Raw genomic sequence first — 17,861 nt, 5'->3', positions numbered from 1 at the left:
TTTCTTTTTACTAACATTATCACAGTTCTTGACATGTTGGTTATGAAATATTTAAAAACTTCACACATCTTCTACTAATTTTGTTTTTTTTTATAAATATTTTATAGGAAACAAGACATTGCATATGCATTTCAGAAGGAAAAATCACCTAGCATGAAAGGACTCATTGTGTATAGTAGAGCAATTATTTTTAAAACTCAAGTGAGGTATCTGATATTTTATTTCACATGTCATATTTTCTTCAGTTTGCGTGTCAATTTTTTGATGTTACAAAATACGTATGAAAACAGGAAGCTACAAGACACGTTACATGTTTTTTATTTATCTGATCTTCTTATCTCTCAGGAAAGAAATTCATGGCTGCCATCTCAATAAAATTCTACACACTTCTCCAGAATATACAAAACAATCTGTAAACTGAAAGATAGGCTTCACTGATACTTATGTAAACGGCAATGGTGAATATTAGTATTGCAAACAACAGTAACTTGCATAAAGACCTGAAGAAAGCATATCCAATAAGTGAAGAAGCTTTATTAAAGCTGGCTAGATTGCCTTCTCTGTTATATGCTATATAATCTATGCAGTTTTACAAGGAAGGTGGTTGACAATGCTATAACTAATTTATGACTGATTCATGAGTGTATTTCCGACGTAAGGAAGTGGTAAGTGTTGGATATAACGATATAATTGAGGGACGGGAATTCAGACTTGGGTAAATTCTTTTTAAAACTGCTCTTCTGAATAGGATATAAACCCAGGGATCTAATATCTGATTCCATGTTGCCACTCGAAGGAAAATTAGAAGCAGTTTCTCTGTAGCTCTAGGAATTTCTCCATTCATGAGTTCATCATTGGGTTGCTGGAGAACTGTTTGCACTATGAAAATCTGAAAAAATGTGAAAGGTAAAGACAGAGTTAAAATCTGCTAACAAATATAAATGTATAACAATTATTTACTGTGTACCAAAGCCATGTCCCAGGGACAATGTAACCTACCAAAGTCTTATGGGTCAATTCATCAAGACTGGCATTGTGCATGCAAGTATTAATGAAGAGCTTGCTGGAGTAAGATGCACCAAATTATTCAAGGACTAGAATACCATTTCTAGTGTAAAAGCGTCTGCAGTTTTGCTGAATTTTACAGTTGGGCATAGCCATGTTCCAATCCTGCCTCGGTTTCTCCACAGTTCGACCATTTTGACGGAGCTGCCTGAAACTGGTGTGAACACACTACCAAAGGCCACAACACTTTTACGCCACATAACTTTTGGTATTGTGACATTAACGTTTACATGAATCACCCCCTAATTTTCTAAGAAAAAAGAAGCATCTGTTGGAAATATCTGGTAATTCTTGTTGCCAGTCATGGTCACTTTCTACTTATACAAGTCTTACTTTGCGTTCAGACATCAGTGTTTCTTGATTCGACTGCGAGTCTCCTGACCGGAAGTAACAGAATCATACATGTCTAAGAGTCAGTTAGCTCGGGTGCGGAGACTTGCAGTCAATCTCGGCATTGCCATCCGTGTACTCTTACATACCACTCGATTACATATCCTTTGATAAGAATATGAAAAGAAACGTTTGCAAATGTTGAAGCTAAATTTTTTTTTATAGCGCTGATAAAATTAATTGTAAAATTTATGCTGTTTTCATTGTACACAGTATTATCTTTACAACTATATACATATCTGTAAAGCTCAAAGTCAAAAAACTTCTGTAGCCCAATACTTCAAAAACAAAGTATTTTAGTAAGATTATACTGCTTAACTAAAATAAGTTGTGGAGTATTTACTTTCTTGTTATCAAGTTTTTGCTGCCTTTAGATGCCAGAACATTTGCTGTCTATATATGGATAGAAGATTTCCTTCTCAAGTCTGGTATTTATTGCTGGAATAACTACAGAGACGTTCATCTGGATCTGTTACGTAACACGTATACTGTAGACAGTAGACATCATGAATCCAAACTAGTGTCAGTAATCATATTCAGTCAAGTGAGAAACTAAGGAAAGAGGAATCCAGATGCTTGATGAAAGTCTATTGTAAAATGTTTGAATACACAGCCTTTATGTAGTGTTTCAGGGGCATGAATTTCTCACTAAGTTTTGTAAAAAATAATTGAAAACTAAAATGCTGTAAAGCACTAAACACCATCTTAAAAAAAAAAACTGCTCAAAGTGATTCATGCTGCCGGACTATAGACAGAATGAATCCTAGTCCAGCTCCATTATTTAAAGTAGGTATGCTTCATGCTGAAATGCTGTGGTGTTTTGGTAACATACATTTAAAAGGACCCTCGCAGTTTTACCCCTCTCCCTTTTCACCTCTTCGACTCTTCCTTTTCACCTCTACCCCTCTCCCATTTCACCTATGCATCTTTTTACCTTTGCACCCTGCCCATGTCCCTTTTTACCTCTTCCTCTTTCCCTTTTCACTTCTTCCCTTCCCCTTTTCACCTCTGCCACTCTCCATTTTTCACCTCTGCCCCTCTCTTCTTTCACCTCTGCCCCTTTCTCTTTTCACCTCGTCCTCTTTCCCTTTTCACTTCTTCCTCTCTCCCTTTTTCACATGTGCCACCCTCCATTTTTCACCTCTGCCTCCATTTTTCACCTCTGCCCCTCTCTCTTCGATTGACTGGTTTCTCTTTATTATCTACACATGTAGAGAGAGAATTGTCATTCAAGGTGTCTTTTGGACTAGCCACCCAAGTCATGATGTTTCAGTCTAAAACCTACTTGGCTGTAGTGACAGAGTCAAGGAATTGTTCACGACATCCACACGTCTAGCAAAATAAAAACGTTTTAAACTGTGGAGGTTTTACATGCATTAAAGGGGCTTGACCAGCGTTAAAAAAAACCCTGATTTAATAAGTAGAAAGTGCAAAAAGCTACAACTTAGTCCCACATTCACACATCCACATTTACAGACTGCCCGTGGGTCTCCTGACCTGAACTTGATATATGCCTATGAGACTGTCAAAGTCAGGAGACATGTGGCTGGTACATTAATTACAGTCCATATTCAGACAATGACAAATGGATCTGTGAATGCAACCTTAGTGTTATACTTGAATATCCTGATCTCCAGGTATCAGAACCAGACCTAACCCAACAACTCGTTTTCCAATTTTGACATAGGCAAAAATGTCTTATGTTGACATGGGAGCAATGTCATTTTGAAAAGGCGACTGGCTCTTACAAATCTCTAAGCTAGCCTCCTCCTCCATCTATGAATCACCTGTGAATATAGAAGAGGGCTGGCTTTGCTATTGAAAGGAGCCAGTCAGTAATTCTGCCTGAAACATGTTACTGGATATGTGCTGACACAGGACACGCACTCCTGTGATATTACAAATATGTTGGTGAAGTTGCCAGGACTAACGCTGGTATCCTCATATTGAATCAATAAAACAAGCTAATTTCTGTTAGCTGAGATTCAAAAGTCATTTTGTAAAAGTGTTTATATGCACTGTAATAGGCACTGCATTGCTCTTCTAATCAGTGACATTGGGGTTCTGAGACCCTCACCAATCAGCCAAGACACCACTCTGAAGTCCTCAGTCTGTAAGACAGGCTCAATAGTAAGTCTATGGGTCTGTACATTCACTCACATGGAACTGTATACAAACCATTAGATTTACTATTTAGCTCACTGACAAATTGGTGAGAGTTTCAGGACCCTGACCCCCACTAATTAGAAACACTGTGCATCATCTATAATATATAAAAACAATTACAAAATGACAGTTACATCATTTATCCTTATTAGTTAACATGTAAGAGACCTATCTATATAGGTACAGTGGTGCAATTTTCAGGGGATACTAGGGTAGAAAAGTGAAAATATATTAAATATGTGCACACAATGGAAATGTAATGGTTTGGATCTGCTTTGATGCGAACATGTTGCAAACACTAACATTCACATGTGTTGACTTTGCATTAACTGGTCAATCTTCTAACCCCTTCACGACATCTGCAGTAGATATACGATGCAAGTTGGAATCGGGCGTATGAAGCAAACTCACGGAATGTCTGAATTTTTATTGTCGGTATTTCTGGCTCAAAAAACGCCTAAGATGGCTGAAAGGTCATCTCATAGTAACATAGTAACATAGTTAGTAAGGACGAAAAAAGACATTAGTCCATCCAGTTCAGCCTATAAAATTCTATCAGAATAAATCCCCAGATCTACGTCCTTCTAAAGAACCTAACAATAACTGTAAGATACAATACTGTTACGCTCCAGGAAGACATCCAGGCCTCTCTTGAACCCTTCGACTGAGTTCGCCATCACCACCTCCTCAGGCAGGGAATTCCAGATTCTCACTGCCATAACAGTAAAGAATCCTCTTCTATGTTGGTGGAAAAACCTTTTCTCCTCCTGACGCAGAGAATGCCCCCTTGTGACCGTCATCTTCCTTGGTATAAACAGATCCTCGGAGAGATATTTGTATAGTCCCCTAATATACTTATACATGGTTATTAGATCGCCCCTCAGTCGTCTTTTTTCTAGACTAAATAATCCTAATTTTGCTAATCTCTCTGGGTATTGTAGTTCCCCCATCCCCTTTATTAATTTTGTTGCCCTCCTTTGTACCCGCTCTAGTTCCATTATATCCTTCCTGAGCACCGTTGCCCAAAACTGTACACAGTACTCCATGTGCGGTCTAACCAGAGATTTGTACAGAGGCAGTATAATGCCTCATTTTTGTATCTTTGCCATATGGTTTTAAAAATGGAATAAAAGCTACATTTTATCCCTATGAGAATTCTCTGGTGTATTGTGTAACCCAAAAAACACTAAACAAAGGAAATTCAAAATCGCCAAAATTCCGTTTTTTTTTTTTGGTCGCTGCAATACCACAGAAAATGCTCCAACAGACAATCAAAACATAGTGTCTGTCCCAAAATGGTATCAATAAAAACAACATCTTACCCCGAAAAAAATAAGCTCAAAAGACCAAAAATGAAAACATTGTGGGTCTCAGAAAGTGGTCACACAACCCAAAAATATATATTTTTTCAAACTTCTGATTTTTGTTTCCACCACTAAATTAATTTAAAAAATTGGACATGTTTGGTACCACCGTAATCATACTGATGAAGAGAAACATATTGTGAGGTCATTCTTACCACAAAATGTATATGGTAAAAACGATTCGCAAAAAACAATGTAAGAATTGCATTTTTTTTTCACAATTTCTCCCCATTTGAATTTTGTTTTCTGTTTTCCAGTACACTATGGGCTAACTCAAATGAATATCTCATTTCAAAATTACAACCCGCAAAAAACAAGCCCTCAAATGTCTATTTGGACATAAAAATAAAAAAAAGTTATGACTCTGCAAAGAAGGGGGAGAAAAAGCAAAAATGCAAACACAAAAGGAGTTAAAGGGAATTATTGCAATATAATCTGAGGATAGCATGAGATAAGGGTTAAACACTGAATTCAGGTTTGTCACTTGTGTGCTGTTGTTTACTTACACTGAAGGTTTTATCACTAAGAGATTATCATGCCTAGTCTGATTTGCACACGACTGATAGCTCATCCATGGACCCTCCAATGATAAGCAGCTTACTGTCAACAGAACGTATACATGGAAACTCTGATGTGGGTGGGGTTAGCTTTCTCAGCTCTGCTGCACCTGTAATCTAAGTGATACATCAATGGATTCAGCGTCTCTGCCTACATCATGCTGCTCTCAGATGAGGTAGCAAAGACCAGATTCCTGCTAAAATGGGTTGGCGTCTTCATGTTTATTGTAACATGTTAGGCCTGTTTCACACTTCCGTTTTTGACCATCAGTCAAAATCCTCCGTTTTTGCAAAAAACGGATCCGCCATTTTTTTGGCGGATCTGTTTTTTTCCTCATTGATTTGCATTACCGGCGGATCTTGACGGATGGCCATCCGTTGGATCCGTTTTTTTGCGGATCTGTCAATTTTTTTGCATCCTCCGAGATGCCTGGACGGACCATGTAATGTTTTTTTTTCTGCAGGATCCGCATTTTTCTACAGTGCATTCCCGGAGGAATGAAGTGATGAGGAAATTTAACCCTGAAATCATTTCTGGCGGCCAGAGAAAAAATATTCATCTCTCTCTCTCTCCTTCCCGGGCAGCGGTTCCTTTAAAATTCTTCATTCGGTGGATCCGTCAAAAAAACGGATCCGGTGGCATCCGTTCGCATCAATTAGGAACGGATCCGCTTTTCCACCTTTTTGGCGGATTTTAATTGACACAAAAAACTGAAGTGTGAAACAGGCCTTAGGGACAAGATTTTGTTGCGCTGAATTCTATATGAGTGGTACAGGTACTCCTCCGGCACTTGTCAGTACAGCCTTCCTTGTGACTTTCCTTACAGTGCTCCTGTTCTCACAGTAGCACTTTATGGAGGGACACATGACGAGACATGTCATCAGCTTCTTACAATTGAAAAATGGCTTTTCCATTTGATTTTAAGTTGGCATAGGCCATGGACAGGTCAGGTCACATGCTCCTCCACCAGCAGCGATTTTGAGAACAGAATCCTTTGTGCCGTGTGAGAGAAAGGTAAGACTTACAAATGTAGGATAAAAACCTATAATACCTCTATATTAGGAATGGCCACAAAATCATGTCCCTAACACATTAGTTAAAATAAAGAGAACATTGCAATTCCCTTTACTAGTTCTATGCTCACCGAGTCACACTTTATGAGTCAGAATTTCGACAGAATGTCGACATCACCAGTAACAAATGTGATTGTTGATTCTTAGGCAACATTGCAGATCTATGAGCAAATTTTCTAAATTCAGACCAGATGTATGATGCAAATGTGACATTATTTATTCTCACACAAGGAAACATTCTAAGCAGGACCAACTGAAGAATAACACAGAATGCACTATTTTAGCTTTACTGCTGGGAAACTAAGTATGAAATACAGTCTTGTTAAAACCTAAGTGCACCCCCGTAAAATTCCATGGTGTTACTGTATGTATCAGTACATGCTAAGAAATACCGTCAAGTCCTTAGAAGGTCTTTTCATTAATTAAATAACGTCAGATAAACAACACTTGACAAATTATACCGTGTCATTATTTATTTAAAAACAAAAAGTCCAACATGCAGAAGCAGTATTTGCAAAATTATGTATACTCTTACTGTTTCCATAGGAATAAAGAGGGTAAGTAGCAGACAGTGCTAATGAAATGCCATGCATTAATTGTTCATCATCAAGTGTGACCACTAGGGTTGAGTGAGCACTAAATTGCTGGGAGCGAGTAACGAGCATAATGGGAGTCAATGTGAAATCCAAGCATTTTTCCAGCAGACTCTACAAGGAGGTCTGGGGGGCAGTGAAATTGTTAAAATGGATGGAAAAAGTGCAGAATGGAAGGAGAAGAGCATGTAGAAGACCCCTGCAAGAATGTCTGACTCCCAGATCGCTGCTGAGGACAATGGCATCACATTTTACTCTACTCTAAGGAAAGGCAATAAAACATTCCAAACCGACGAGAAATTGCAGTTTACAGTAAAAAAAGGTTATGAAAGATTCTTTCCTGTATAGCAGAGAAATAGCTGGTTATGTGTCTCTGCCCTATATGGATATACACATATATTTATATATTTATATGAAGAGAATTGTACATCAATAAAGGTATGTTTTCAATATATTTATATAACTGTGGAAAGTACGTATGATGATCCTGTGCTGCGTGTACTGAGGTAGATGAAACTATCCGGGCGTCGGTCGGTCGCAGTGAAAGCATTCAGGGAGTCCAGGCCTGTGACTCACCCGAAGCTATGCAGGTCCATTCAACATGTGGTAAATATCAAACTAAGCAAATTGAGTTTATTGTGGATGATATGTGATTTATACTGTCTCATAATCACTTTGTATACAATGAGGATGTTTGCCACCAACTATGGAGACCACCATGGGGACCAGGTTCGCTCCGAGTTATGCCAACCTCTACATAGGTGATGGGGAACACCATGCCATCTACCCTGGGGGCACACTGTGAGGCGAGCTGGCCCTGTGGTGGTGCTTTATTGTTGATATCATCGTTATTTGGAATCATTCAGAGGAGTCCCTCAATAAATTTCTTAATGAAATTAATAATAATGAATTGCATTTGACATTTGTACCTGCGTATAGCATTTCAGATGTAAATTTTTTAGATATAAACATTTTCATTGATAATAATATTCTTTGCACAAAATGTTATTGGAAACCAGTAAATTCAAACAGTTTTATTACAACTACTAGCAGCCAATTGCCATTATGGCTGGCTAATATGACTAAAAGCCAATTCACCAGGGTGTGATGCAATTGCTCATATGAAAAAGACTTTTATAAAAAAGCAGATTTCCCACAGAAGCAATTCCCAAATAGAGGATATGAGCAAACTTTTCTAGATGCACCAATTCAGGAAGTAGCATCCCAATCAAGAGACCAACTTGTGGCATACCAGCGAGTCAGCGAATCCCAAAATTCCAAAAGATCACAATTTATGAATGTCTCAAATAAAGATTGCAACCAGGATGGTATAACCTCACAAATAAAAGCATTTAATATTCCCATTATTACACAATACATTGCACAGATAGTGTTTTTCAAAATTATCATAAACAGATTTTGCCCTATATTAAAGCAAGATCCCATAATGTGGGAATCTATTCCCAACAGACCTAAATTTGTCTTCCATAAAACCCAAAATTGGGGAAAATCAATAGCTCCAACTGTGCAAAACAATAACGGAGAAATAAGATATAGAAATGGGGATGGAAATAATAAAAATAAAAATACAGATAAATACTTCTCATATACACCGAGAGGTTTTATTTTAGGTGTGACCACTGCTACGACTGCAAGAATACCTCAAACAGGCCGAAAACTTTTAAAGAAATCGCAAATTCAGGCAATTCTAAAACCTTTGCAATTAATGAATAGATAACATAATCATAACAAGTCAAACGAGTGGGGTCATTTATGTCCACATTTGCCCATGTGGGAAGTTGTATGTAGATCTGACTAAACGTGCCCTTTCAGTTCAAATTAGGGAGCACATTTATAATATCAAGCGGGGTTTTTAGAGGACATCCCCTGTCTTGTCACTTTTTAACTAAGCACAATCAATCCCCTAAAAACAGCATTTTTTGGGAATTGGAATATGTTCCTAGGAACTGGAGAGGGTGGAATCATTTAATGTTAATGTCTCGTGTTGAATCTAAGTGGATTTTTAACTTAAATACTTTGGTCCCTAATGGATTAAACTATGACATTGATTTGTTTGTTTTTCAATAAGCATGTCAATTAAGAAGACCATTCTTGATCTCTCTCTCTCTTTGTTCTAATTTTTCTCTCTTGTTTTTATTTTTAATTTTATGTATTTTAACACTTTTTTCAAAATTTTTTCTATATTGTTTTCATTTTTTTCACTTATTTTTAGCAGGGAATTTTTTTGATCTGTGTACGATTATTTAACATAGTTAATAAAGTTTTTATTGGTGTAAAATAAAGTAAATCATTTTAGATGTTCACAACAGTCTTGTAATACACTCTGATGAAGGAGACTGTTCTATATCCGAAACATGTAAGGGAGTAAGGGAAGTATGGCCCCTTCAGGTCTCCGTACATGAGAAGCAGTATAACGTCACACGCTGTCTGCTCCCGCACGCGGTCCTGCATAGCTTTGGTGAGTCACCGGCCTGGACTCCTTGAATGCTTTCACCACAATGGATGCCCGGATAGTTTCATCCACATCAGTACACGCAGTACAGGATCATCATACGTACTTTGAGGTACATCACAGACTTTTAACATCAGTTTCTATTTGCGCCCAGTGCATATTATATTCAAAATCAATATATTCATTCACATGCACTGCTTATGTACCATCTATCAGTAACAATAACAGGTTCAAACAGGTGCCATCACTACAGGTAATGAGTGGAGGACAGAGGAACCTCTTAAAGAAGAAATTACAGGTCTGTGAGAGCCAGAAATCTTGTATGTTTTTAGGTTTTTCTTTAAGTGACCAAATATAATTTGCAAAATAAATCTTGCCAAATCAGACAAGGTGATTTTCTGGATTTGTTTTCTCATTTTGACTCTCATAGTTTTGGTCTACCTATGATGTCAATTACAGGCCTCGTTCATCTTTTTAAGTGGGAGAACTTGCACAATTGATGGCTGACTAAATACTTTTTTCCCCACTGTATTATGCTGTGTAAGGCTGAAACCTGAAGAAGTGTGTGGAGCATATTAATGCATTGATGTTCCAAAATGTCCAAGTACAGACCCAAAAATCAACATCTGGCTATCAGACTATCAGGTACATGCTTAAACAGACTATGAGTATGACAACACAATAAAATAATAATAATAATAATAATAAAATATATAGAGATTGAGAGTACAAATTTGACCATTGCACAATGAACAAAGTTTTCCAAAAGTTACCTCAAGGGGTGTGTATCATACATGCTGAAAGAGACCGTGATGGGTATCGCACAATAAATTTTGCAGTTATTATCATTGCTAGAGATAGTACAAGTTTCACTATTGCACATTGTGCGAAGTTTTCAAAAATTAACCAAAGGGGTCTATGTCATATAAGCTGAAAGTCGCCGTTATGGGGACCTCACAATACATTTTCCAGTTATTACAAAAGGTAGAGATAGGGAGTACAAGTTTCACCATTGCACAATGTGCCATGTTTTCAAACAATTACCCAAGGGGTCTGTATCATACAAACTGAAAGACACCATGATGGGGACCTCACCATACATTTTGCAGTTATTAAAATAGATAGAGATAGGAAGTATAAGTTTTACCATTAAACAATGTGAAAAGTTTTCAAAAAGTAAAAAACATTACCCACGTAGGGTATGCATAGATGACCACTAAGTACTTGTTGCAGAAGCAAGAGGAGGAGGAGATGATTTCCTGAACAAAATGGGTTTGGATGGTAAGGCATGGACGTTAAGACGACTTGTGAAAAATAACATCTGGGCTGCATTCACCATCTTGGTCAACTTCTCCCTCCTCGTCATAGTTACATCCACAGATAGCCCTCGCTTATGTGACTATTTCATGAAAGTGGCCCAGTTGAAATGAAGCGCTCGCCAGGGCTAGCGGGGTACTCGGTACCGGGCCTGTTGATCTCAATGGGAGTTGTCACGGAAGCTGTGACCCGGCCTGTGGTCCTGGGGCTCCATGGCAAATGGGGATTTCAATAGTGGTGGAATGTAGTTAAATGAATAGTTTGTGACGCCACCTGTGGTGTTCGGCAAGTGAGATGTTAAGCCGACGCTGCATGCAGATCCTCTGGGGCTATTGGTGTGTTGCTGCCAAGATGGTGAAGCTCCCCACAGGTGGAGCTGCGGCCCCAGGGCAGTGTAGATGTAGGGGTAGAAGAGAGGCGCAGACAGTGTAGAAGCTGGTATCCAGATGTAGCGGTACCAGGGGTGTTGGCGCAGGAATGAATGGAGGACACCCGGGCTTGTAGCTTCACAGTCTGTGGTACACACTGGTGCCTGCCTCCGTGCTGTGTCCTCCGGGTCAGGGACTCAATCAACCTCCAGGCCAGATGGAATGCTCCCTTCCAACACTCCGCCAACAAGTGCCTTTCTGAACGTCTCCTCTTATAGCACCTTTAGTTGTGAAGTACTCCTAGTACTGAGTTACACTGGAGTGCCTCCTAACAGATGTTCCCAAGAACTCTACTTGTACGGCAGACAGCTGTAGCCTGCTTCGGGGACTCCATACTCCTGAGTCCCGGCTCTCTATCAATGTTGCTGTTGTGCCCCAAGTCTTAGATGGGAGTAGTGCATTTACAGCCCACTACTCCACCGTGTCTGCTGCAGAACCATTAGTGTCCATACAACCTCGGGGACCGGGCCCCGGCCTTGCGCTTAGAACTTCTAGGCAGGGTTCTTCCTCTAACCCACGTCCTCTGTTCCCTCTTACTCCTATGTTCCGTACTTGTCTTTCCTTCTTATGGAACATCAGGTTTCTGTTCAATGTCTTTCTCCTTCTTTCCTTTCCTGTGCCAGCTGGCTCAGATCACTGAGGCAGCTGCAGCACTCCTTCCTCCATCCCTCTCTCAGGCATCCTCTCTCCTCACTCCTCTCCGAGTGATTCTCTGACTGACCTGAAATCCTATCCCTTCCCGCTCTTTTATGTATTCTAACTCCACCCTCCTCCCAGCACGTTTAGTGTTCCAAGCAGGGAGCCGCCAAAGGTGCTCTGCTACACTCCAAGCAGGGAGCTGCAATGTGGCTTTGCTGAACTACTGTGTTGTGTGGGATGCAAGTGTTTGAGCGTGGTCAGGAGTTCCCACCTTACCTGGATGGTGGGGCACCACACCTCAGGAAGAGGTGCAATACCTCTGTGGCGACTGAGCCTCAGGGGCGCCACAGATGTACATTCCCCTGCTCTGAGCTGCACATGGTGTTTGTGGCCCTCCCCTGTAATCCCTGTGGGTCAAAAGAGCCAGTACCTCTGCCAGCAACGATGAATGAGGGCAATCTTCTGATCAAGTCTTCCACAATAGCCCTCTGGCATGCATGCACTGAAAATGGCACATCAGCCTCCGACATGAGAGAAGGTAATTTCTCCTTGAAATTTCTCCAAAAAAGATGCACAGCCAGTATTTCATGTTGAACAAAATGTGTTTCACGTGAGGTTCTTGGGAAAGGCATATGGACATGAACTTGTCACGTGGACTCGTCCGGTGTGACGCGACCAGCAGGCTGGTAACTAGAACAACAGGACGCGGCACGTAATAATGTCCTGTGTGACATGGCTCGCAGGCCGGTAACTAAAACAACAAGACAAAGGGAAGGGAAACAGTTACAACGGTGGGCCCTGTGATAGGGAAAGGGGACATGGAGACCTCCTTCACTCCCCTGAGTCAGTGTCCCTAACGCTCCTAACGTTCCCTATGCCGGTTCCGCACCGGGCGCCGATCAGGAACCTGTCGCCCTAGCACACCCTACACCTATCCCTTGCTAGGGAGCTGGGTGGCGCAGGCACTGGCACCACCGCTGTACTAATACACATTAAGGAAAAACACAAACAGGGAAACACCACTTAGCTTTGCTCTGCTGCACTTGCTCCTGGCAGCAGAGTCCACCACCAGCATGCAGCTCTCCTCCTGAGACGGTGCCACCAAGCTCTGTCAGAGCTACAAGGAAATCTCCTATGACTCCTTTCACACCAGGCTAAGACAGTGCTGCAAGGAACGCTCTCCAGCTCCTTCCTCCACCAAGGATGGTTGAAATGAACACTATCACCAACACTGATTGCAACACCTGTGACTCTTTTATAGCAGAGCCAGCAATCACACCTGCATTATAATAATGTGCACTTAACTAAAGAAATTAGAGTGCAATGACGCTCACCACCACCGGGGGCAAACTTAGAACAAACACGACACCACACTGCAATAATCCTAATGGTCACCGGAGGCAAAAACCAACCTTAAGCACAGCTTAGGGGAAAAAAAAGGTTACCTGTGCTTTTTTATGTGTCCTGATCCAGCATGGGTCATGACATAACTGTGCCATGTGTGGCAGACTACAAAGAGTCAAATGTTCAGTGTACTCACCAGGGAGAACACTAACCATCCTCTCTTCCTCAATATGCATCATCTCCTCCTCTTCAGGACATCCATGCTGGACAGACATGAAACTGGGATTTTGAATCCCCTTGTAACTCAGAATAAAAACTCCCATTCCTCCTCCTCTTCCTGTTCCTCTTCACCACTCAATGTGGCCTGAGAATATTAGGAGAGGCTGGGCTGTGTGCTATCAGTCACTGTAAAATCTTGCTCAATAGCCACCTGATCAGCATTCAAAGCTTCCTCTTTGAGTTTCTGTAGCCATTGCTTTAATAGACAGAGCAGCAGGATGGTTACACTGATAATAGCGTCATCAGCGCTCAACATCATGGTGCAGTTCTCAAAGTTTTTGAAGAACCTCACATGTCAGCCATCCACACCCACTCAGCAGTTGTTACGTATGGGGGCTGAGTGTTACTCAGACTGGCATTGAGAAGCTGGAATTCAAACACTGCTCTCTGCTGCTCACTAAGCCTTGTCATCATATGAACCGCCTATCCCTGTGTTGCCCATTAAAATATTTCTTCATAACCAGTATCCTTATATCTTGTTCTCACATACTTTATGCATTTAATAGCCCCCTATGTCAGTACTTTTACACATACTGGTTGGTAACCGATTTGTGCAGCATTACATGGACTACATTATTTCTTACATTTTGACTGGTCAGAACAATGAAAGCAATTGTTAATATCCACCTTCCGTGTCTCCCCTATTACCTCATAGATTGTAAGCTTGCAAGCAGGGCCCTCATTCCTCTTAGTATCTGTTGTTTATGTAATTATTGTTATTCTGTAATGTCCTTTATTGTCTGTACAAGCCGCCTCTAAAATGTAAAGTGCTGCAGAATATGTTTGCGCTATATAAATGAAATTATTATAATTTATTATTAAAGGTCGAGTGTTACTCTGACGGGCATTGAGAAGCTGGAATTCAGACACTACCCTTAGCTTCTCAATAAGCCTTGCCAACACATCAAAGGTCGAATTCCAGCATGTGGGCAGGCCTCAAATCAATCGTTGACGAGGCAAATTAATGCGCTGCTACAGTGAAGCTAAACTGGTGAAAGCCTGAGATGAGTTTTGGAAATGTGCGTTGACATGGCATACCTTGGCAAGGTGAACCAGCTTGTTGAGCTTGAACCAGCTTGTTGAGCTTTAAAGCCGCCACCAAGTTAAGCCCAATATCGCACAAAACCAGACCTGGTAGGAGGTTCAGCGGGGAGAGCCACTGATCGGTCTGTTCTTTTATTACCTTCAACAGCTTGGCCGCGTTGTGAGCTTTATCACCTAAACAGATGAACTTCAGCAGACCATGCTGCCGCTTTGCCAAGGCAGTGTTGCAGACCTCCCAGTTGGAGAGTGATGAGGAGACTACTTTCAATAAGGAGGAGGAGAGACAGGAACTATAATACGAGGAGACTGAAACCCTGATGAAAGTTGGAACTGCTATTCTTGGTGTGGGTAAAATGTGTGATGTCCCATCTGACTCTGTCACAGGCTCCACCAGGTTCACCCCATGAGCCGTCATGGAAATGTAGCATCCCTGTCCACAAGAACTTGTCCACGTGTCTGTCGTTAGGTGGACCTTCCCTGTGACTGTGTTGGCCAGAGAACAACTGATATTGTGTAACACTTGCTTATGTAATGCAGTGAAAAATAGTGGAGGCTGAGAATCGAGCACCGTGGGGCTGCCACAGCCAAGAGGCTGTGGAAAGACTCAGTTCCCACAAACGGAACCGGCAACATTTCCAGGGCTAGCAATCTGGAAATGTGTGTGTTTAGCATTTGGGCCTGTGGGTGGGTGAATATGACTGCTTCCTGTTAAACGTCTGGGAAAGGGATAACTGAACGCTGCGCTAGGACAACGAAATGGACATGATTGCTGACTTTTGTGTCTGTGCAACTGCAGGTTGTAGGGAATAGGCATCAGCACCTGCTTCTTGGACAGCAGATTTGGAAGGAGGTAGCACAGGGGAAGCAGTGGTTTCAACCTCAGACACAGATTTTGTACCCAAGCATTCCACCCACTCACCTACTGGGGTGCTTGGCTGCCATGTGCTATTGCATGCTGGTGGTGTTCAGGTTGGCAGTTTTCTTGCCTCTAATTTGCTTGGTTTGGCAGATGCTGCGAATTACAGTTATTTTGTCTGAAGGACTTTCAGAAAAAACTGCCATACAGGGGAACAAAGCACCCTTGGCCTGTTATCTAGCCAAGTGGGATCAGTGGCCTCATCATTGACCAAGTCGTCTTCCAATTCCTCAATCTGATCCTCCTACTGAGTTGCGATTTTAGGCTGACCTGATGGCAACAGTGTGTCCTGATTATCCTCCACCTCTTCAGACATTTATTGACCTTCCCCAACGTGGCTTTCTCCTGGCTGTGGGTGCTCAAATTTTTGAGCATCACTGCACTCCACTTCCTCATGACCCTCTTTAATGGTGCACATTGAGAGACCTGAAAAATTACAAGGGAACGTGAACAGTTCCTCACAGTGGCCAGCGTTAGGGTCATATGTCTCCTGGAACTCTTGATGGAAAGGAAGGAAGACCAGGTTGAGGATTCAGAGGCCCAGCCTCTTGGCTACTGAGACTGGATGGTGTGGAACATTTCGTATTGCTGCTTTTCAACACACTGGAGCCTTTGTCTGCCATCTAACCCACAACATCCTTGCACTTGTCTGGGTTCATCAGTGGTGGAGCGCACTGACCAAATTTTTACAGGAAGCTAGAACAAGATACCGTCACCTTCTGATCTGACACGGCCTTGGCGGGCACCACCACATCCAGGTACCTTAACGTTACCATTTCTCATATTGAATATATTCCTGGATTTATTTTTTACAAGTACCATCACAGAGGTGTTATGTAAAAATTCCCTGTATCTAGCAATGTGTGGCTATCTTTTTTTAGATATAAGCATTATTACACATGGCAACAGTAGCATCATGAAAATTAAATAGTCATTAAATAGTCACAATTGAGTATCTCAGCAGGTTTTGTGCCAGCCACACAACTGATAGATAAAGATATGCTATTTATAAACCAATAGAAAATTAGTATTTTTTATATCATCTCGGTGATGCACAGCAACAGCAGAATAAGGAAAATTATTGCCACTGCTAAATTGTGACGTTTGCTTGTGTCTGCACAGATGCACAACTGCTGTATATATAAAGATATGCTATTTATTAAACCAACAGAAAATTAATAATTTTTTATATCACCTTGGTGAAGCACAGCAACAGCAGAATAAGGAAAATTATTGCCACAAATAAATTGTGATGTTTGCTTATCTCTGCATGGATTGAGTCAGTCACACAACTGCTAGATAAAGATACGCTATTTATTAAACCAATAGATAATTTGTATTTTGCTTATATCACCTAGCTGATAAATGGAAACAGCAGACTAAGGAAAATTATTGCCACAAGTAAATTGTGATGTTTGCTTATCTTTGCATGGATTGAGCCAGTCACACAACTGCTAGATAAAGATATGCTATTTATTAAACCAATAGATAATTTGTATTTTGCTTATATCACTTTGCTGACAAATGGAAACAGCAGACTAAAGGCCCTTTTACATTTAGCGATGCACCAGCGATCCGACCAGCGATCCGACCCGGTCAGGATCGCTGGTGCATCGCTAAATGATCGCTAGTGAGGTTTCACACAGAAAGATCTCACAGCGTTGCAGCAGCGACGCAGCGTACGATATTCACCTTTCACACACAGCGATCCTGACATCCTCCCGCCCGCCTCCACGCGTCGCTCGTCTCACACAGCAGGAAGCCCAGCAGGAAGCAGACGACGAGAAATGGAGCCGCCCGATCTCGCGCGATCAGCGATGGACAGCGGGGGAGCCGGTCGGAGGTAAGTATCACACATAGCGATAACGCTAGCAATATCGCTGTAACGTCACAAAATCAGTGACGTTTTAGCGATATTGCTAGCGATATCGCTATGTGTAAAACCCCCTTAAGGAAAATTATTGCCACTGGTAAATTGTGATGTTTGCGTATCTCTTGGCAGCGGATTATTCAGGATTCTCTGCAAGTGTGTGACAACAGTTCTTATTTATTCAGGAACAATCAGGAACAATATATGATAAGCTTAATAGATCAGGAATACATCATTTGTGTGTCTCTATCTGTGCAGCATCTACAGCAGGCTGCTTCTCTCATACACAGACACAGGAAAAAAATGTAAATACAGTCAAATGCTCTTCCTGTGTGAGCCTCT

General features: G+C 41.2%; 1 protein-coding gene across 2 annotated transcripts in view; it reads right to left on the bottom strand.

Moving 5' to 3' along the window:
* Positions 1 to 202: 202 nt before the first annotated feature.
* Positions 203 to 17,861, bottom strand: part of TBXA2R (thromboxane A2 receptor) — a 182,717-nt gene continuing 165,058 nt past the window's right edge. For both annotated transcript variants that reach the window (XM_073546276.1, XM_073546283.1), the window contains exon 3: positions 203 to 889. In XM_073546276.1, the coding sequence (XP_073402377.1) occupies positions 620 to 889 (270 nt within the window). In that variant the 3' untranslated portion in view covers positions 203 to 619. The remainder of the gene's footprint in view (positions 890 to 17,861) is intronic.

The sequence above is a fragment of the Dendrobates tinctorius genome, unplaced genomic scaffold (genome assembly GCF_039654945.1).
Source record: "Dendrobates tinctorius isolate UK_male_01 unplaced genomic scaffold, ASM3965494v1 ptg000011l, whole genome shotgun sequence".
Lineage (NCBI taxonomy): Eukaryota > Metazoa > Chordata > Amphibia > Anura > Dendrobatidae > Dendrobates > Dendrobates tinctorius.
The sequence above is the reverse complement of the archived record's forward strand: the minus strand, read 5'-3'. Positions and strand labels throughout refer to the sequence as shown.